Source organism: Plodia interpunctella, chromosome 23 (assembly GCF_027563975.2).
Source record: "Plodia interpunctella isolate USDA-ARS_2022_Savannah chromosome 23, ilPloInte3.2, whole genome shotgun sequence".
NCBI classification, from domain to species: Eukaryota; Metazoa; Arthropoda; class Insecta; order Lepidoptera; family Pyralidae; genus Plodia; species Plodia interpunctella.
Window position 1 is genome coordinate 4,043,546 of NC_071316.1, and position 22,721 is coordinate 4,066,266.

At 34.0% G+C, this 22,721-nt stretch overlaps 2 protein-coding genes and 1 long non-coding RNA gene across 7 annotated transcripts in view; 1 reads left to right on the forward strand and 2 right to left on the reverse strand.

Annotated features, from left to right (window-relative positions):
* Window positions 1-2,880: 2,880 nt before the first annotated feature.
* On the reverse strand, window positions 2,881-15,438 carry LOC128680044 (paired box protein Pax-3-A-like). Of its 2 annotated transcripts, none has more exons than XM_053762694.1 (7): window positions 15,326-15,438; window positions 10,578-10,702; window positions 9,860-9,985; window positions 8,955-8,997; window positions 8,626-8,749; window positions 7,261-7,405; window positions 2,881-6,764 (listed from the first exon to the last, which is right to left on the reverse strand). In XM_053762694.1, exons 2-7 carry the CDS (start codon window positions 10,633-10,635, stop codon window positions 6,103-6,105), a joined length of 1,158 nt encoding a protein of 385 aa, XP_053618669.1. In that variant the 5' UTR covers window positions 10,636-10,702; window positions 15,326-15,438; the 3' UTR covers window positions 2,881-6,102. The 2 variants fall into 2 exon arrangements, with proteins under 2 accessions (XP_053618669.1, XP_053618668.1); XM_053762693.1 differs by having other exon boundaries at window positions 9,860-9,990.
* On the forward strand, window positions 14,820-19,399 carry LOC128680045 (uncharacterized). The gene is made up of 2 exons (XR_008405807.1): window positions 14,820-15,625; window positions 16,273-19,399. It is a non-coding gene; the product is annotated as an uncharacterized LOC128680045 (long non-coding RNA).
* The window catches only part of siz (schizo), a 150,782-nt gene continuing 144,835 nt past the window's right edge, over window positions 16,775-22,721 (reverse strand). For all 4 annotated transcript variants that reach the window (XM_053762689.2, XM_053762688.2, XM_053762692.2 and 1 more), the window contains 4 exons: window positions 22,594-22,672; window positions 22,126-22,256; window positions 21,204-21,344; window positions 16,775-20,732 (listed from right to left, as the gene is read on the reverse strand). In XM_053762689.2, coding sequence (XP_053618664.1) covers window positions 20,629-20,732; window positions 21,204-21,344; window positions 22,126-22,256; window positions 22,594-22,672 — 455 coding nt within the window. In that variant the 3' untranslated portion in view covers window positions 16,775-20,628. The remainder of the gene's footprint in view (window positions 20,733-21,203; window positions 21,345-22,125; window positions 22,257-22,593; window positions 22,673-22,721) is intronic.

Consider the following 22,721-nt stretch of genomic DNA (forward strand, 5'->3'; position numbering starts at 1 on the left):
TCCTTGTGTTTGTTTCAATGTTCCAATTACAATTATGTGTATGTGTTCGCGCCTTTATATGTTGATAGGTTTTGGTAATTATATCGATGGTTAGCATTACTGACGTTATATTAAAAAGAATAGTAGATTAGTTGATCGAACCAACAGGGGAAAAAAGTTAATGTCGTCGGAGCGTGATTTTGACAAAAAATTGTCTGACAAAAAAACCCATGTCCGCGCTGTAAACAGTTGAGGAGTTCCATATCATATCATAATAATGCATTGTCATGGAAACCGAAGCGATGTGGGAAATTTCAACTCTGTAGGACAATATTGGAAGTAGGAGAAATCTTACTTGCAAGATTTGATTACGCACAAGCAAACATCGGGACAGGTGAAACTAGATAAAAGCTTGTAACAAATTCGCTTCCCGCTGTCTGTTTGTCCTATGCATGCTTAGATCTTTCAAAGTACGCAACGGATTTTGTTTCTGATATTTTTATAGATATGTGATACCTATGACGGTTTAAGTATTAGTATAAGAGTTAATAAAAACAGTTGAACGACAATTTCGCGTCACATCAGGCCGCGCGGGAATTCATAGGTTATTATGGTTCAATCCAAGCGAAGCCGGGTCATATATTATATAGTATGGATGTTGCCATACAAACAATTTCACAAGCCGAAGGACGTGGGCAGTCGACCACTAGTGCGGTACGTGAAAGTCGTAATCATAATAACGTACACATTACTAGCGACGTCACGTGACGCCGAATGCACCGCTGACACGCACAGATTACATAAACTTTGGACATGTCAAAAAAAAATTAAGGAGGATTTTTTTGTCACGCGTTTAATGCATCAAGATTTCTCTAATGTTTAAATAGTAGTAGGTAAGAAAATAATGTCCTTGCATTTGTGTAAAAAGCTTCTTTCCTGTGACCTTTCCCTAAGGCAAGAAACCAAATGGTTTCAATTAATGTCATTATCTAAACTATAGTTTATGTCAATCTCGGCCTAAATCCTCCCTCGTAAGATAAATGACAAAAAGACTACAAAAACTCAGATTAACTTTTAAACACACAGCAACACTACGATTTATATCATTCAGTCAGTCGTTCATTCTTTGGCGACACTGGCGAAAAATAATTATTTTTATAACTGATAATTGTCAGTCATTGTCATTTTGATTAATAAAACCAATGAAAAACTCAATTGCAATGGCTATATTAGTCATGGAATTAGTAGGTACGTACGAAGTACTTAATAAATTCATAATCCATGATATTAGCACCTTTAATAAATTTTTGTGGTTAATGCGATAAACATTTCATTCAAAGTTGAAAGTTAATCACATAATACGTCATACGCATGAATTTTACCACTGTAAAGCCGGGCCGCGATAACGAAAAGAAAAAACAATTTATGTTGACAATTCCTAGTTTTCGAGGTATACCCGTGCAAACTATAGCGTGATTACACAAAGAAACCACCTTTATTATAAGGCTGTGTAAAATACTGGTGTTTAAAAACTTAAATTTTTCACTGACTACCGATATAATGTTTAATAAGGCCTTCAGTACCTTTTTCATTTTTTTCTTTCTATGTGAAAGTTGGCGATGCCTCAATAGACCGAATACCGGATACCGAAGTCAAATATTATAAGAATTGGCTTCCAATATATGACTAACTTGGACGGATATTAACAGTTTATTTGTAAATTTTGACATAAAAATAGATGATACTAGTGTGGGTAGAATGGTAATATCATACTTATTTATTTTTAGACAAAGCAAAGTAATTATTTTAAGAATATACTTACGTTTGTATGCCTTGTAGCGCCATCTTATAAAGCGCCATTGGTTATCCGACTTTTTGGCAAATCCTACGCGAATCACGTAGTTTCAAGATAAAAAGTAACCTATGTATATCCAAGTTATTAGCTACCACAACAGCAAATTTAACAAAAATTGGCCCAGCCGTTTGAGCGTGGAGAGGTAACAAATATACAAAGTTTCGCCTTCATGTGGGATTTTTATATTAGAGTGGTAAACTAGAAAATTTTAACACATTACTTACTGTTCTCTAACTTTAGAAAAATTAAAATTACGATTTATATTTTAAAAGCATGAAGAACTCTAAAATAAACTTTAAAATGTCAGAAACATCATTTAATATATGTACAATAGTAAGAATTAAAATATCCTTTTTTTACACGATATGGGGAAAAGAGGCAGAATGTGAACGTTAGTAACGTGCTTCGTGTTTGTATTTTTCGAGGTGGGCCCTTCAGTCCCTTCACTTAAAATCGAAATACGTTGTATCGTAAGAAATTGTGAAAAGTAATTACGCGCAATTAAGTTGGTAACAAAATTAACTATTCAAACGATCGTTAACTGACTCAAAGCGTAGGTTTCAGCCATTACGTTGTTATAAACAGCCCCAGTCCACTCGACATCGCTTGGTAAATGCCGACTAAGGGAAAAGCAAAAAGCAAAAGTCAGAAAGTTTCAAATTATAATATAAAAATTCTACTTTAAAATTATGGTTTAGTGATTTTATTATGGATACATGGTAGTGCTCGCAACTTCGTACGCGCGATAAAATTACGTTTTTTCCCATTCTCGTGAGAATTCCGGGAAATCTTAAAACTTATTCATCGGCCAATCGTCTCTTAGTAATTTCAGGTTAAAAGATATCCGCCTGAAAATTGAGTTGCAAAATACCACCCTAGAAATGCATTAGTTAAATTAAAAAATGCGAAAAAATTAACAATTTTGACATTATCAGACCGTATATAGTATCGTAAGTCAAAATCGTTAACAAAATTGTTTTAAAGTGAAAATTCCAAACTACAAATTAATAGTTTTATAAATTTAATTTAATATAGGTTTAATTTATTTGACAATATTGGTTTTAAAAGTATTTCAACAAAAATACGAGAAATAAATTGTATTGTACCTTTAAAAAAACTTAAAGAAACGTGGTACAGATTATAGAATAATATTTTCTTATCAACCCAGAGCCACTAAACTTATGCTTTAAATTACCGTTAATCTGAAATAAATCAACATACTTCGAAGTGTGTCGAGTGTGCCCTTGGCTTGACCAAAAGGTCACAGGTTCGAATACTATCGAGCGATGTAATGATCATGACTTTCATTATTGTAGTTTTAGTGGGTTATTCTTAGGGGTTGTGTAGTCGAAGGTGTAGTTCTGTGCTGGCAAAACAAATGCTGGCGTGCTGAGGACTCAAGGATAATATGCGTGACAATGGTCTGAAATCTAGGGATGCCGACGACCGTGCGAATTGGAGAGTAGCTTTGGTAAATATCATTTAGTTTAGAACATGACGTAAAAAAGTGCCTGTGAAGGCCTAATTTCTGAATAAATGATTTGATTTTTATTTTTATTTTGAGACAAAAAAGTACAAAAGCGGTTCTCGGGCTCGGACGCTCAATGACTGAGGAAGACCTCAGCCATTGAGCGTCCGAGCCCGAGAAACGGGAGCGCTCAGAGAAATAGCAGTACCCCAGTGTCGCGTCGTCGAGAATAAACCTTAGCCATTTCTTTAACGTTGTGGCCACCCACGCGTCTCGACGTGAACCGAAATTAAACTTCTATTGTATTTCGTAGATTATCAACAACCATTCACGTTAAAAATTAACGCAAATTTGTCTTTCAAAAGAAAAAAAATCATCCATTTTGCCGTGAAAGCGTTACAGACAGACATTTGTATTTATAATATTTACTTGTGGCCAGTCTTAGCTGCGCTCAATTACCTATGCAGACGCGACACGGAAACTTTAAATAATATGTAAGGATATCGATTTGATTTGATGCAAATATTAATACTTACCTGAACCTAACTGTATTTTTTCTATCTGGTATCGAATCCTGGACCTAGTGACTCAGAGAGAGCCCTTTCACTGCGCCACGAACGCCGCAAACTGTAATATTATAGAGTAGAAAAAGCCCTAAGCTATAAATAAATCTAACGTGCTTTGCGCCGATAAGCATCACATCACAATATGCGGTAATATAGTTAGGGGTTCGTGGACATTCTACGAAACCATTAAATAATGTTGATTTCCTGTTACTGTAAGTGCAGCGAAGGACATGCCCTCATCTTATTCCCTTTTCTCTTTATAACGTCAAGGTTGAGATTGACACGGTACATAGTATGTTAGAAATCAATATTGAAACACGGTTCAGTGTGTCACCTAAAATATAAGTGTATATAATTATATTATATATACATACATCCGTATTCCTCATACATACATCCATAATTCATATTATATCCTCTCTCATAGGGGAGAGTAAATAAAAATTATAAGTAGACATTATTATTTTGTATATTTTTTGCCAATATAATTATAAATGGGGAGAAAACTAATGTTAATAGAAATTGCATCTTAATGAAATCTGTTCCCTTGAAGCCCTCCGTCGTGCTCCGAGGTTGTGACACAGAGAAGCTTTGACGTATGTCGAATCTTCATACACTTTCTTCGTTGGATGTCGACGGGTGTCAAAACGACAGCGACTGAGCAACGCGGTATGGGTCTTAATTGGGTCAGGGCCACGGATTTAGCAGGTACTACGTTGTACGGAGTACCTACTAATTCCTGACCATTCACGGCATATGGCACAGTTTAATAACACATACAGTTCGGCTGTTCAAAATCAAAACCTGGTAACCCATTATTTTTCCAGATTTTTTTTATATTAAAAGGTTGTCTGGAAGAGTTCGCTTACAGCGATAAGGCCGCCTCTAGCGCATTTTCCCTGTTTACTTATTAAATTTTTAAGCACAGATATATAATCAAGTATGGTTTTCAGTTAAATGCATGGAATTAGTAGGTACGTTGTTAGAAGTACTTACTAAATCCATGGTTAAATGTATAAAATACATTTTTGTATATACGCGGTGCATACCTAAACTAACGTGTAATGAAGGATTTTGAGGATCTTTTTCTTTTTCATATATTTTTTTTATTATCGATAAAAGTGACTGTCGAATCCTAATTTTATCAAACTACATTTTTATGTCCAGCATTCTACGATGTGCTTGGGTGTCTGCAATCAAGAAGTTAAGTTTAACATATAACACAACGCTGAAATAGCTAAAAAAAGAACTGCATAAAAAACATTTTCGAATGCCAGTTTAAAATTAATTCCATCCGAATGAATCTGGGCGACCATTATTTTTAATCTCCCGAAATACTACCAAAATCAATACCTCAGCGAGATAACGTAGTTTGGCTAGATCTATATTTATCAGCCTAAAAATACGTAATATGTACTCATTTTGCTCTTTTAACCAATTTTTCACTGGGTGACTGAAAAATTGCTTTTCACGGCTACGTACTCCTAAATTAATTTCTTTTATGTCGTCGGTACGTCAGATAAATACGTGATCTGTAGACGCAGTCAGCGCAACTACAATACATCTCACTGTTTCAAGGTAAAATGATTGTAAACATTTGGTGGTCCGATCGGGCGAACGACAAATGGCCGATGTTACGATCGCTTGATTATTCATATATTTATAGCGAGTTTATGAATATATATTAATGTAAAAACATTATTACAAAAGTAACATATGCCATTTGATTGTTAGCTTCACTGATAAAATTTGTGGTATATGGTATTTAATTCATAGGACCACTCTGTATCTTTCAGAATCCGATTGTATTATATCGACCACTGCTGATAAAAAATGTTGAGAGAAACTCATTTAAACAATGTTGGTTATCATGCCAAAAGGACTTACAGTTTCTTTTCTAATAGCTACAAAGTAATTAACAAAAAAAACAAGAATATTAATAACAAAGTACATTAATAACAAAGTACATGTTCAAGAAGTATCTCTTAAAATTATGACAATATTAGACAATATTAATATACATATATGATTTCTCTCTCATCTGAGCGTCTTTTCGGTTTCTTCCTCGTCCATAGACAAACGGACTCAACCATTCGGAGTCCTTAATTGTTATCTTTAGCACGCATATTACTCGACGACACCGAGCCTACTGGCTTGGTGTCACTACACCACACTAAAAACTAAGTACATATAACATTTTACTAATATTCCCACGTTTTATTTTACAATTTCATCTATAAGTTACCTTCAAAATTACTTATACCAGTGTTATCAGTGTCTAATAAATGACAGTCCTCGAACTCGCCACGTTTGTCTTCGATTTTTTCATAATTACTTTTACACAAAAAGTCACTATCACATACAAAATCACTTCTACCCTCCATAACACTACCTTCAAATGTGTCTTGTCTATAACTTTTCTCATTATCGCTATGATAATTTTGATATCTGTCTACAACAAAATCGGGTGAAATTGTCTGTCCCTCGTTAACATTCTCTTTTAAAATATTCTCAGTGTCTATAGCTGTTGCTGGTACAGGATTTATCTCACTATAAACTCTGTTTTCATTTTTGACATCAAACTTTAGTTCAGACAGATCTATGTTTTCTCTAGTATCTATTGGTTTCATCATTAGATTGAAATTGGGCATCATTCTTGAATCCCACTGGGTTTGTTGAATATTTTCTGCTTCTAGATCTAAATGGACGTCTTCGCCTATCTTTTTGAATGTTCCTAGGTTGTACTGCAGTGGTATTGAGAACGATGGTAGATCTGGTTGAGGGTTCTGTCTGGTTGGTAATGCTGCAACGTGGATGGCCACTGGTACAGGCTTTTTGCTCGAATATGTGGTTTGGGTCGGAGTCTCAGCTACGTTTATCATTTGGGTTGAGGAAACTGAAAAGGTAAAAAGTGCTATTATGGGTTAAAATCCCTTTACTTAATACAAAAACTATTGAAAGATGGGCCTTTATTCAATATATTTTGTGCTGTAACCTTTTAATTCAGATATTAATTAAATAGAGATATGGTCAAATATATTTTAACTAAAGTACGTACGTAATACGAAATGTTACAGTAAATAATAATTTCAGAAAAGTGTTTTGATATTCCTATTAAAGATAAACGCAAATGGTGGCATAAAATCACAGAAAATCAAAGAAAATTGCACGCGTGCGTCACATGTGCGCGCATTTTGAATGAGCTGTTTCAACAATAACCAATTATTATTGGGAATAATACATTATTTAGTTTGTTTTGAATTTAATCATGTGTAATATATATGTAGTTTTTTTTTAATTTCTTTCCAATGTTTGTATTATAATTAAATTAGTTTTTAAGTGACAGAAAATTATTAAGCCCTTAACCACTACATATTCCTAAAGGTCTTTACCAGGTATGGTGATGAAGTCACGCATCTCGAGCGCCAAGGCCGAGGGCGACCTCTCTCCAGGGGACCTTGGACCCCGGGGCTGGTACCCCTCGCATCCAGCTTTCTGCTGCTTCCTCCACTTCGCGCGGCGATTTTGAAACCAAACCTTTATTAAAAAAATATTTATTTTTATACTTCGTACTGAAAATGCTCAAAGATGTTACTAATTGTTTGTTAATCTTTATTACACAAAGAAAACACAAACTGAAGTGACGTGGGAACTTTCAACTCTGGAAGTAGGAGAAATCTAACTTGCAAGATTTGATTACAGACAGACAAACAGACTTCAAGACAGAGGAATCTAAATAAAAGCTTGTAAAAAAGTCGCATATAAAAGCGGACTTATCCCAGAGAGGGATTTCCAATCAATTATATATTTTTATAGTATAGTTTTATCTTTTCATATTATTACATTCTAAATGTCTTTAATTTTTAAATACGAAATTCTATATAAGGTTTTATTCTCACGAGCGCGTTTTCAATGCGCGTTAAAAAATATATCGGATTGGATCACTTTTTCATCGCTATTTAAAACTGTGCGGTCGATGGTAGGATGAATACCGCTTTAGTAGACAGCGATAAAATGCATCATCGACTTTACATTAGCGAGGAGTCAGTGTGAAATTTAAAAAAAAAACTGTATACCAATCTGACTCGTGTATGATGGTTTACACCGATCACCACTTGCTCCCGGTCACTAGTGTGTATGCGACTACTTGCCACTTGAGCCCTCAAGTGGGTAGTCGTAAAAGTCATGTCAGATGCCTTTAGGCGACTTGAATAAAATCTGACACCAGTGTTAGTAATAAGACACTCGATATGAATGAATGAACGAGTGAATGAGTGAATGAATGAGTGAATGAGTGAAGAATGAATTAGTGAATGAATGAATGAAGTATGAAATTCCCAAGAAGCTTACTTTTTTTACTTCGACACAACGTCGTTAAAAATATTCATATAAATTTTCTTTTAAAATGTGCCGCAACAAATGAATGGTTCGTGCTAAGTCCCGTCATGATAGTTTAAAATTATGTAATTACAAACTTTACTTTTTGCCTTGACAGACAATGAGAACGTGTAATTAGGCTTTGTTATAATTATTACCTAGATTAACTGAATTTATGGGTAAGTTGGATAAAAAAATCAAACTGCATTATGTGTAAGTAGCCATTTGCTCTCAACTCCACCCGCGCTAGCTTATGTTCGAACCCAGATCAACTATATCTATTTTAAATTTCATCAAAATCGGCCAAGCGGTTTAGCTGTGAAAGTATAGGCGAAAGCGTGACGGACAGAAAGATTGACATACATTAGAATATAAAATACCTGAACTCTAGCCTCAGTGAGATCAATCCTCATCGCAAGCTCTTCCCTGAAGAAGACATCAGGGTAATGTGTCTTGTGGAACGCAGCCTCCAATTGTTCTAACTGCACATTCGAAAATGTTGTCCTGAAAATAGGTAAATTCACATACGAACCTTAATTTTATATTTTTAGAGTCTAATTTCAGAATCATTGAACAAGAATCTTATTTGTTTTTTTTTGTTGCAGTTGGTAGGTGCAATTTGTTACTGGCTGACGAGAATATTGGATTTAAAACAAGTTTTTTATTTTACTTTTTACACAAATCTCTATAAAAAATATTTTAAAATTACCTATATCGACGTTGCTTCCGTTTAGGGATCTCGCTTTTGGAATCTGAAAATATACAGTAGATCAGGTCATTCGCATTACAGAATTATTTTTAAAATCTTCCCGAACGTGGAATAGGGTTGCCTGTGAATAAAATAAAACGTATAAATGCATTCACATAACACGTAATTGATCAATTTTATTAATAGTAACATTTTTTTTTATTCTCATTGAAGTACAAAAGTACTTTTTACTACAACATTTGTGACTTGTACCAACAGTCATACAAGCACCAATTTTTTTTACGCGTGGAAAAAAGTAGCTGATTTAATTTGATGGCAACAGATACCCTATTCAAAACCTGTACACGTGCACTGCGCAATGTAAAACAAAGGTTTTAATTCGAACACATTATATAAAGTTCTGGTTCGAAATTCATACAAGAACTTAGGTACAGTCAACAACACATCAGCCTATCGTTATTTATTGCAAACTCGCCGCTATTGCCGCGCCATGAAGGTTCATGTAGGGTAACGTGATGTGCTGTTGACTGTACATGACTTTAACGATACTCAAAATGTTCAATAGAGTATTTAGTCCTCTCATTTCATATTCTCCCATGGATATTGTACGAAGCAACAGAAGTATAACGCTTTTAACAGATAATAGGATATGGCCGCCAAAGCATTCTTGAACAGGGTTGACGTCATGCAAGCGGCTGGGCGTTAAACCACAGCTGAATCTTCAAGTCGTGAGGTTTATTATTACAACGACAAATGAACGCCGAATGCAACCGATTGGTGGATTTTTGACTTATTTTTCAACTGTTACAAACATCATATTAAAAAATTATATAATTTAGTAGATATTGTTACAAATGTTATAGTAGAAAATATTTAATAAAAATTATCTTTTTTATATTACTTACTAGATTTTGGAGAATATTCCTCATCATCTTCAAAATGCTGCTGTTCACCTGTCTCGTCAACTTCAGGGTTGGTGAAGGTCTCCGTCACTTCTGCTTCAGGTCTCTCACAGAGCACCGACCCGGGGCCTAAGCTGGGAAATACAGACAATATGACACGTATTAACCTATCGTCTCATCTAAGAATTATTTCTTTTATTTTGTAATACCTGTAGGATTTGAACCTGGAGCTGTTCAGTTCACTGTCTTCATAACCACTAGACTAACTAGTTACTAAGTTACCATAACCGATTTTTGGCGAACTTTGGCTGTTATGACGTACATTACTGGCTTTTCTTTGCGGAAAAAAGTTCGCATAGGTAGATACTACGCAATGTTCATTCGCGTCGGCATCGCCGATAATATATAGCCATCTTAACACTAGTATCAGAAAGCCTACCACGAAACATACAAACATGTACTAGCACGAACTAAGGTCCACATGCTGTCTTTTGCCATATCTTGTACGCGTCGTATAAAAAAAAGAGACAACTTGTGGATGCAATGCCGCGCTACCTGTGGTAATCACTATTTCCAGCATCTACCTGTCACTAAATGGTCGTAAAAGTCATGTCAGATGCCTTTAGGCGACTTGAATAAAAGTCTAACATCATGTTAGCAATAACACACTCGATATGATGATGATGACTATTTACTACTACCAGTAGCACAAAACATTTACCCGTTGAAGAGATTTGGGATACTGTAGCAGAAACTGGTAGTGGGGGAGACGTCGTCATTCAAGATGGCCGCCGAGTCGTACCCGACGGCGCTGGTACCCTCTCGTTCGTCCAAGGATTCATCCATCTAATATGCAAATTGAAGACAGTAATTAAATATAAATAAATAAATATGCATGAACAAATCACACAGATTGAGTTGGCCCCAAATAAGTTCGAGACTTGTGTTATGGGATACTAACACAATGATATTATTTAAAACATAGATAAACATCCAAGATCCAGGTCGATCTGAAAAAGATCATTTTCTATAGTAACAGTCATTGACCGGGAATCTGACCCGGAACCCCCACTGTAGCAGGCCGGCGTGATGACCATTAGGCCGCGGAGGTAGTAATTTTCATCAATTGGTACTTGACTGAGTATAAAATAAAATGCAGTACCTATAGGTGTTTAAATAAACAAATACAATAATTAAATGTCAAGGTAATTGATCAGTTTTATTAATTACTATATATTTGTTTGCATTATATCCTAGTTTGTTCTTATTTTAATAATCAAGTCAGATTTTTTAAATTGTTTATTTAATATAGCTGATGCCGCGATGACTTCGTTCGCGTAGCCGAACCATTTTTGGTAAGGAATCAAAATTATTAGAGAGAAAATAACATAAGCCCGAAAGCATATTCAATACATAAATGGGAGTTTTAGCCAGTTCAGGCAAGTTTTCATCGAATACCTTCCGTCGTCATATCGAAACTCAGCCCAAACTGTTTCCGTATTTATATTTATATATATATATATATATATATATATATATATATATATATATATATATAATGAAATATTGCTCGCGGCAAAGGAGACATGGGGTTTTGGAGTCTCCAGATGTTTATGAATGATGGTTAAAAACGTGGACCAAATGAGTCTTTTTATAAATACCTGAGTTCATCATCAGGTGTTCCATATCTTCGATTTTTAAAAGTCTACAGAAAATGCTCACCAGGCTGACCAACTTTTGTTAAGGCGCTTTTGTCATATCTGTTATATTGTAGCTGGTCTGTTGGAGTTCATCATCAGGTGTTCCATATCTTCGGTTTTTATACGTCATCAGAAAATGCTCATCAGGGCGAACAATTTTTGTTAAGGTGACTTTTCTATATTTCCTACAATTTAGCTGGTCTTTATAGGTTCTGCTAGAGCTGTTCCAGTTTCCAAAATAAATTATACCCTATATGTTGACCAGGCTTTATAGCTATACAAAAAAAAAGTTTCATTCAAATCCGTCCAGTAGATCCAGAGATTAGCGTGTGCAAACAGATACTTTTTTTTTTAATTCTCATTCTATTACTGATTCTCTATCGATCTCATTTTTTTAAATTTAAATATGTTCAATGTACAGAAACACTTTTTTACTGTTTTATTATATCTATTGTATATATTCTGTATATTTTTTATGTACCTTAAATATATTATAGTAATAAAATGTACCTACTTGTACATAATCTGTTATTTGCCAAAATGTTTATTACATTTTATAAAAAAAATTGGAAATGACTAAAATACCAAATCCGCCTGGGAGCAATTAAAAAATTTGCATTAGAGGTTGGATTACCCCAGGGGTCCCGGTCAGGGCTCTCGGTCCGCTTTCGATTAACGTCGCGTCGCCACGAATTTCCGATCATGAATCAAAGACAGAATGGATTAAAAGATTTTCCAATTATTACTTAGGTAGGTATAATTATTAATTTATTGAAATTCTTCTAGTTTGTAATGGAAAACTAGAATGGTAATATGTTTTTTTTTTAATATCCAAATCTATAGGGACAAATCATAATGTTAATTAGCTACAAAGCAAATTCAATGGCTAGTAGAAACAATGGAATGTAGAGTAAAGCTGTAACTGAGTGGTACTCTAGAAAAGAAAAACGGAGCGTAGGACATGCGGCAGCTAGATAAGTTAACGATGTAATGGAAATTCCTGGCAACAACTGAATAAGGATGGCCCAGGTCAAAGATAGTTGGCGTAGACGGAAGGAGGCCTGTCCAGACCCAGCAGTGAGTCATAGCGGGCCGCAGATGATGATGATAAAGTTCGAAACTTGTGACTTGGAATGATCTTTCTCATCATATAGAAATATCCGAACGCAATATGCGGAATTTCTATATAGAATTGAATTAAGCTTTGGTCTAGAAAGTCTGTAATGTAACCAACACACATCAAGCCAGCCGGGTGTATCAATGAATAATTCCTGTTCCAATCGGAAAGCGAAACTTTTTGTGAAGTCCCTCTAATATTTATACAGCTCTCGATAAGAAGATATGATCAAATCATTCGATCCCAAACTCTTGGGTGACGATAAAAGCTTTCCAAAATTCAATTTATTTAGTTATTTTGGTTCCATGAGGTTGGGAAAAAATTTTGGATGTTCATATAAAATGTAGATTTTCGCAGTAAATATACAAATACCAATTTATTGGTAATAAATAGAAATAGTGAACTAGTCATATACATGGAGGGAAACTAAATTACCATACTTAGTTAAAAAATATTTACTTGGTAACTTGTATACAAAGTAAATATTCTTTTTCTATTCTTTAATTTTGGTACATATTTGAGTACCAAAATTATGATTAATTGGAAATTATGAAAAAATTAGACAATTCTTGTGGACTTCTATTCGTATTGAATTATAAATGTTTTAATATTATTTAGAGGAATATGTATGCTTCATGTTCGCTCAAGCTTGATAGAAGTTGCCCATTCCAATCTCTGTCGTGGAGATCTATGAGAAAATAATGATAGTGTTTATATGTAATAAAATTACCTCAAAGAAAGTACTCAACAGTTGGAAAAGAAATATAACACCCCACCATAGGGTGATTGACCGAGCATGACTTACTCCGTCCGCCTTAAATTGAATTAAATGCCTGTAATTTAGTTAAGTTTATTAAATTATCACAAAATGAGGATAATTTGTGTCGTTTTCCACTTACTGCCATAACGAGACAGTTTTCTGTGCGTTCCGGTATCGCCGCCATGTTTGGGCGCGAAGTTTGACATTTGATTTGACAATTTGATTACCGCGAAAAGCGCGAAAAGGAGTGCGTGATGTTATTTCCATTTTTAGTTTTAAATCTTGGAAATACAGTGGAGTGGCAAATATAATAACGTATTTAGGAACTTAAAATGCGTAAACAATATTCATACTTATTCTTTTAATTGATATATTTCTTTTCAAAATCTAATAATTTTTATAAATCAAATATTACATAACTTGCAATGTGATTATAACATCTCTGTGACGACAATAAATGCTTGTGTCAAAAATGTAATTTTTGTAAAAAAAAGTTAATTCAGTGTGGAATTTTGAAAGACCATAATAATGTCACGTTAGCAATTTTGCAGGGGCACCCTTTATGTACGGGACGAGTTAATATATGCATAACTCTGTTAGAACTATTTACCTACCATTTGAAGTTGGTAATAACATAAAATATTGGTAAATAATGACCTAATCAGAATAGAACTTTTGGCTAAGATTTCAATTTTTTTCTGTACTGTACACGTAATAATAATAGGTGTTTATATTATGATCGTAAATAAAAAAACGTAAATGTAAAAGTGAGAAATGCTCAACTTGTTTCGATTAAAAATACAAGGTTTAATTTTCATTAAAAATCACAAAACCTTAAATTTCATTACATCATTCAATTCAAGTGCTACAAAAATAGTTTAATGGCGTCGAATTCATTAAATTTTTTGCGTGTCGTAAATTTTCGTCGTAAATAATAAAATAATGAACTGTTAAACTTAAAACTTAGGTTAAAATGAAAATTTCGACTAACGACTAAATCTGTCTAGTGTTGTAATGAAAATTATGTAGATACAATTATGTACAGTTTCATATTGAAGTCAATCATGCATTGTAAACCTTGACAGTGGTAAATCTATTTTCGTGTAATGTTATCACACCGAAAAATAAATGTCGGTATATTATGAATTTGGCCACCGTTGTGTTTGAGTGTTGTGGTTCCGACCTAGAATAGAACCACTCGTGGATGTCGTACAAGGCAAATAGACACACTTATCATTTATTTAGAAATTAGACCTTCACAAGACACATAGTCAGTCAGCATCAATAGCATTCCCAAGTAGAGCTGACCTTCAACATTTTAAAGTTTGTGTTTCCGCTGAATCTGGGCTACGCGGCGTCACAGATCCGGATGGAGCCGGGAACACATAAAGATAAGAAAGAAAGAAAAAATTGGCTACCTTTATCGCACAATATTACTACATAAATATCTTGATTCGTCAATAACTAGCGACCTGAGGCCCAATTCTCATGCAATCGAGGTTCATATCATCAATTTTCTATAATATTTTTCGAAGGTTTAATCGGAGTCCAAATCGAAAAAGTTCGATTTATCGGTGCAGTTTTTCGGTTGAAGTTTTTCGATTGTGAAAAGGTTTGGAAAGATTTATGAAATGAACTTCGATTGAGTGGGAATCGGCCCCCTGGGGTCTAAATAAAAGTGAAAATACCGAAATCCGTTGCATAAAGCTTAGAAACAGACAGACGCGCATGTGGACTTTGTTTTATACTATATAGCACATAAGGAAAAGTGTCACGGGATCTATCTACACAACAAATAACTAAATCTTATTAGCTACCAACATTCATGTAGTATTTCGTTAATTACCTGAAGGTACTTAAAAAACTTTCTACTAGTCATGGTAAAAACTTACCTTTATGCAAAAGTAGTTTCATCACAAAAAGCAAGGTTTAAATAAAGAAAAATAGAAATGAAACAGTGAAGGGCTGTAACTATTGTCACGTGGTCAGCTAAACTGAAGTGGACACTCCGCGATCGTCTGTCCGACCCAGGACAGAGAAACACATGGAGCCAACAATCTTATTTTCATATAATTTTATTGAAATATTCTTTTTTACATGTAACACGTGATTTTTAAATAAATGTGGATTCGATTCCCGCTTGATTCCAGAATAGCTCGACGATTTAGTGAAAATTTCGGTATAACATTGCCGTAAGTATATTTAAATGTCTATATTATTATTAATTTTAAGCTGTATCATCTTAAATTACTTACACGATAAGTAACAGAGTTTTATTTTAATGAAAATGGATGGACAATTATTTAATTATTAATAAATTATGAAACTAGCCAGAAATCCTTTTGTTTTTCAAAATCAACATTTGACTTAAATAATACTTACAGTATTTCTCAAAAACGCTCCAGACTTGTTAATTGAATAATGAATCGAATAGTTTTTCATTTCATCTACAGTGGATAAAATGAAAAGTTGCTCCACTCACATTGTTCCACCAGCCTAGAAAAATGACGTACCATACGAATGTATAGTAAAACTATACTAGTTAAGCACAGCTTAGGGGTGGTGAAGACTTACAAACGTCGCATATCGTTAACTTAGCCGCGGGCAGGTACGGCCGGGTCGAGTAGCTAGTGTAGCTATGTAATGGGGATTTATTACTATTGATTCTTGTTTGAAGGTGGTTTCTGGAACCAGTTTTTGTGTTTTATGAGCACACGTAGCTCGTAATGTTTTAGAATGTTGAATATAATGAATAAATGATGCATGTGGATTATAAAATTATTCTTAAATTTTATCTTTTTGAACACTTATCTGTGCGTTTTCCCGGTTGCTTCCACAGTTGAGTGAGTGACCGAGCCCAGGGACCACATTTTCGTGTCCGTTTCGCGCGGTTTCCAGCATCGCTAACTGTCAGACTGTCAATGTTTTTATGCTTTTGAACATTCTTATCCTATTTACTTTGTTATTTAAATTAGGTAGGAACATTATACTGTCGCTCGTTATAACTGCAACCTTGTTAAGGATTTTTTTGGGAAAAAACTAGAAATATATAATTGACTAATACAATAAAATTGTAGTCGAAAGTCTAAAAGAAAGTTATTTTTGTATATACTTTTGCAACAAAGTTTGCGTAGATTAGATTAAGAAAATTGTTTTAAAAAGTCGATTTAGGTAGATTCTTAATTATACCTCATAAACAATAAAATGCTTTTTTTCAATGTTCGTGTTTTGATAGTATATTGTTTTGATGCAATAAAGTGTATTTTATTTACTCCATTTTAAGTATCCGCAAGTTCATACTCAATGTTAAAAAAAGGTAGGCACGATTCGGAATAAAACAATTTCTATCATCATGAATGTTAATTCATATTTAATAAATAAATACATTTTCCTTGTTTTTTTTTTTTAATAAAACTATTGTAAGTGACTTTGCTGTAGCATGTTTCAATTCAACAACTTACTATACAACATACAAGTTGACGCGAACGCGTTTATTGCTTAATCTAAATTTATGTAACAATTATATATAACTAAGAGATATATATTAGAAATGTTCTTCAATATACATAGATGTTAATAATAAGTTAGTATGTTACAGACAGAAAACTCGAGCTAAAATTAACTAAACTAAACATATACAGTACAGTAGACATAGAAAATGATAGAGGCACAATTTTGACTCAAAAAAATTATCCAAATTATGCATAGTAGGCATAGAAGATGACACTAAAATACCAAAATGACACATGTCAAAATTTAATTTAATAAACAATCGTTCTCAAATATATTGTTAGGATAATATTTGTAGTTTCATTTCGAAAACATACACACAAATCTATGTACCATAACGTCAATTTACAGGAAGAACCAAGTGTTTTCGAACACAAAAAAATACATCTTTGGTTTCAAGCGAAATTTACAAAAGCATTTACACACAAAAATTAATTGACGTGGTCCGATTGAAATAAACATTACGATATTTACTCCCGTATTTTATTTACTTAAATAAAAATTTACACACTTAAAAAATACGTATACGATCAACCATTGTGATATTTAGAGGTTACTAACCGTTGTAAAGACAAAACGGTTTTAGGGTGGAATTGATATGAAAAATATATTGTATAAATTAATCGGACCACGTCAAAACTATCACAAAATAATATTCCATTTGAATATCGACGCATATCGCTTGAAATACGCCCACGATTTAATTTAAACGCAATTCGAATCGTAAATGATTCGTAAGGAATGATGGTTTCGTAAAGTCCGGACGATCGTGTACCATCACCGTATTCAAAACCGAAATTAAATATCACTATTGAAATATGGAAATAATACACCAGCCCTTATTATTTAATTATATCAACCTTACACCACATGAAAATGGTTAATTGCAACGAAACATTTATCAATTCCTTTCTTTTATCATGCATTACAATTTTATTTTATTATTGCGGACTTTTGAAAGTCCGCTTCAACACCTCGTTAGACTTTAATAAAAAAGTAAAGTAAAAAGGGCACCAGAAATATTTTATAAGTAAATACAGTCGAAATTGTATGTAATAACTTCATAACTTTACGAAAATCAAAATTATATCTATACATTTCTGTAACACACAAGAGATTCAGAGTAAAAATTAATCAATTCCGAAAGAAATCTGAATAGAATGAAATCTCAATCATAAAAATTACATTTATAAATGTACTTAAATAATTTTGAAATATCACTTTTTACATTTCAAATTAACACAAATGTTATCATAAAAGTTGGAGACGCAGACAGAGAAAGCCATATATTTCGCTATATATTCCATTTCGCTCATTCAAGAGAAAATCGTATTAGAAATAAACTAGCAGTAATGGGGCAGAGCACTAATATCTTTCATCCCGTGGCGTAGTGAATAGTTCTATTTCATGTGGCTACGCGAACACCGCTTTTATAGTTTTCTTTCTGTCGTAAATTTAAAGGAAATTTAGGAGTCCATTCTCAATGAATCGGTCATTCTTTATTCTTCTATCTACCCACGTATCAAACAGTAGAAACAACAAGCCTACATAACCGGTAAAAAGTCAACAGTTAAGTAGTTACGTTAAATTTTTAATTAGTCAACACTTTTGACCGACCGCGATTAATTGGATACAATTCTATCTCACGAAGTCGTTACAGTATGTTTATGTTCAAGTACATATGTACTTAAACGGCCATCAATAAACCATTTAAATTTCAATTGAGAAACATATATATGTTTCTCAAAATAAATGACATTGTTGTTTTTACATAACCATACCGTTGTTGTTAAACTTCGAGCTTTGAACACAACTAATTGTATATTAACAGGATTCAGTACGAATCCTTTCTTATAGCTGACGTTTCGTGTGACGTTGCCGTCGCCGTGGTCTAAATCGTAAGATGACAAAAACACACTTTTATGGTAAAGATGTATGCCATCGTATACCGATGACAAATTTTTGTACAACTCTCAAATTATTTAATAACAAATTTCATAACAACGACATGAGATAGATATTCTGATCGTTTCAATTATTATCCTTGTCAAAGTAATTTAACTGCCAGTATTTTTTTATATATCACGGATCGGCCATCTATCATAATTATAAATACTTAGAACTATTCATAGGTATACATGGTAATACAATGGATAGGAGCGGTAACGTTGACGATACGAACAGACAGACAAATAAACGTATATAGATCGAAAAGCAGCCTTTGATCAGTCGGAAACGAATAGGATTGGAAGATCTTATATTTATTATAATATAATATTTTTGTTATTTGGACAAATGCATCGAAAAGACTAGATTACTACATTTACGAATATTCAAGTTTTTTTTTCAACCCAAACAACGTAAGGGATATAGTGGACCTAGCCTATTTTTAAAACTCTTCAAATGACCTATTAAGCTAATAATAATCATCAACAATAGTGAATAAATTCGTATTTTTTTTAAATATAATCATTCAGTGATGTAACCTATAGATTTCTTTTATTGCTTTTGTGCTTGAAAAATAATTGTGATTCTAATATTTGCCCCCCTATTGAGTCTATCTGCAACGTATGTACAATTATTCTAAAGAAAATATGAATTCGTGAACGCTAAGATAAAATTTATTAATTCCTCTATTATAAAGAAATTTAATACTCTGTGGCATCTGGTAACATGCAACTAAACTGCCAAAATCTTGTTTTTTTTAAGCTTTCGTTTTATTTATTTTTAAACACTCCACTCTTTACCTTTGTGAGTTAAAGTTAGTCAAGTCAAATGATATTACTCCGTTAAATACATTTCACGAGAACTTCGTACGTGTACGTTCAACTTTTTCAAATGCATTTATTTTTCATTAAGGTCCGAACTCGAAATAACAGATGAAAAAACCAATTTAATTTAAATCCAAAATACATCTATCAATTAAAGAATAAAATTTCAAACTGTTTTCTAAAACAATATCTAAAAAAAAATACAAAACGGTTATAATTAAATTATTTAAGTATAGAAAAAAAAATGTGTTCGGACCATTTTTTAAATTTACAAAAGTTACTACAAATTCATATAGAGTTAAAGTCTGATACAGATACCATTGAAATTTCAACTCTATACAAACGCGTGTAAAAACCACTTTTGTTTAAAAGTGGAATATCAAAATCGTTCAATCTCTTTTTCTTATTAATCAACGTGTTCAACCAACGCCGTCCTAACAAAAGTCTACTCCCAAACATGGACCCAATAATTCGATTTTTGAATACTAACTAAGTAGCTCCTTTACAATCTGTGTATTATTTCGTTCACTCATTTGAATCAGTACTGATTTCGTTTTAAAATCGTTCATCATTCATTTTAAGGTTTTCTCCTACGTATATTTAAATCAATAAATAAGAAGAAAAATAATTGCATTCAAAAATACAACTGGCGCAAATATAAAAAAAAACATTGTAAACAGAAACTTGTTGCTTATAAAAAAAAAATATAAAATAAAAATATTTCGAGTCGTAGGATCGAATAAAGAAAAATGTCTCAATCGTTTACCGGATTCGATTTAAACACTAACCGGTTTGTGAATACCAGTTATTAAATTTGAAATCAATTATCCCGTTTTAAAATACCTTACTTGAAAATTTCGATTATACTGTTCGAAAACTCCGATTAACCGGTTTTTTAAGAACGGTTAATCGATTTAAACTTCGGTGCTCTTGCCGACTTGTCCGTGTTTTGTGTCGGGGACCCCGGATGCGCTCAACTTGCGAGTGCGACCGGGGAATATACCTCCGAAGAGCCGACCTGGAAATACAGAAACAAATATGATAATTCTGTTTTATGATTACCTCGACCGTGATCTGGAAGCGAAAGCACTATAATGAGCTGTGTCAGTTGCCTCTCTTTGCGCAGACTGTAAAAGTCAATCAAGGGCAATATGCCCACACATTTTGTGTGAAAGCGAAAGGGAATATTAATATTAAATAAATAAAAAAATATTTTAAAAACTAAACTGCTTGATTAGTTTACTTCAGTTATTTTCATAGCTTAATGTCTTATGGGATACTGACTTTGGTGGGGTGCATCACTAACACCATTCTCATTTCACAACAAACGGCAATCCTTGCTATGTATGGTATGAAAAGAAGACATTCTCTTAAAGTAACTTTCAAAGATATCAATATTTAAAATTCACCCTCTCAGCACATATTTTGAAAAATAAGTCCGGAAAAATTTAGCACAAGAAGGAAATGAAGAGAAGAAAGAGTAAGAAACCTGGTGATCGCTGGTCGGTGGGGTGCCGCGGCGACGTGGCGTGCAGCGCCGTGCGGCTGCCGTGCTGGAACGACACCGACATGCCGCTGTCCAGGGACCCCACGGAACCCCGCCGCTGGAGTCTCTCCGCTGCCAAAGCCACTGGTCCAATGAAGACCAGGCATTAATCGAAATCGAATTCATCTTCCTTATACATACACATTTTAACATAACGTACTTTGCCGCTGTCTGTCTGTTCGCGATAAATTGAAAAATTACTGCACGGATTTTCTTGGTGAAAACGGAATTAAAATCTTAAAAAAACCGTTATAGATAGCGTGATTCCTGAGGAATGTGTATAATTTATTATGTTTTTACCCGAGCGAAGCCGGGACGGGCCGCTAGTTTGTAATTTAAAAAAACAACTCAAAAAATATTATTGCGTCATTATTTTGATCGTGCAGGTCATTTCACGACGTGTGATTTCGCCCTTATATAGAACCACTCCATTTTCCCGTAAATGTCGTTCATACGACAGTTACGATAAGCTATATTCCTCAGTCGCCTCATGGCGACTATAGGAATATAGCCTAGATATTTCCACGCATCAGGCACGCGGCCGGTAGAAAAATCACAGCGTAATTTCCGAATTTATTTTACGTTACAGCCCGGAACGCAATAGAACGATATAGAAAATTTGCCTTGCGAAAACCGGTTGCTCTAAAAACTATGCGTCTTAACTATTACGAGTATAAAAGCGAAAGTAAGGTTGTTACCTCATCACGCTTTATATATTCCACTAATCGTCTTGAAATATCATATACCAGGATAAAAGGACATTTATTACTTTATATCCCGGAAAAAAGATCTGTTCCCATGGGAAATTACACGTGCGAAGCCGCGTACAAAAGCCAGTTGAGTTATACAAATGTTAAAAACTTACCAGGGTCGTTGATATCGACAAGCGAGTTTGACAGCACGTTTCGCTTGATGATGGTGGTGGGGGGAGGGTTGTGCGACAGCCGCGAGGGCGCCGCCGGCGCCGGGCAAGATGGCGGCGGGGGCACTACCACACTGTCAAAAAAATATATCATTTACATATTTGTCAAGTGAGTATATCTCCATACAGAGACAAAATTACATCAACTACGTACAACGCTACTAATATAATAAATGCGAAAGTTCTATGTTGAAGTAGGATCTATGTTTGTTACTCTTTCGTAAAATGTACTGGACGGATTGTTATGAAATTTGGTACACGGGTAGAATATAACCTGGAATAACACACAAGGTACTTTTTATCCCGAAATTACCACGTGAGCGAAGCCCCGGGGCGCAGCTCGTATAGTTATAAATTGTAACGTCAATACATTACTTATTAATCGATTCTGAAAGTTGCAATAAGACATACCCATGCATATGGACGTGGTCCATACATTGCTGGTGATCCATATCCACGTCGGCCACGCCGCTGTCTCTGTTTTCCATCACTGGAATAGACAAACATACATTTAATTTGCCAGAAGAAATAAATTAAGC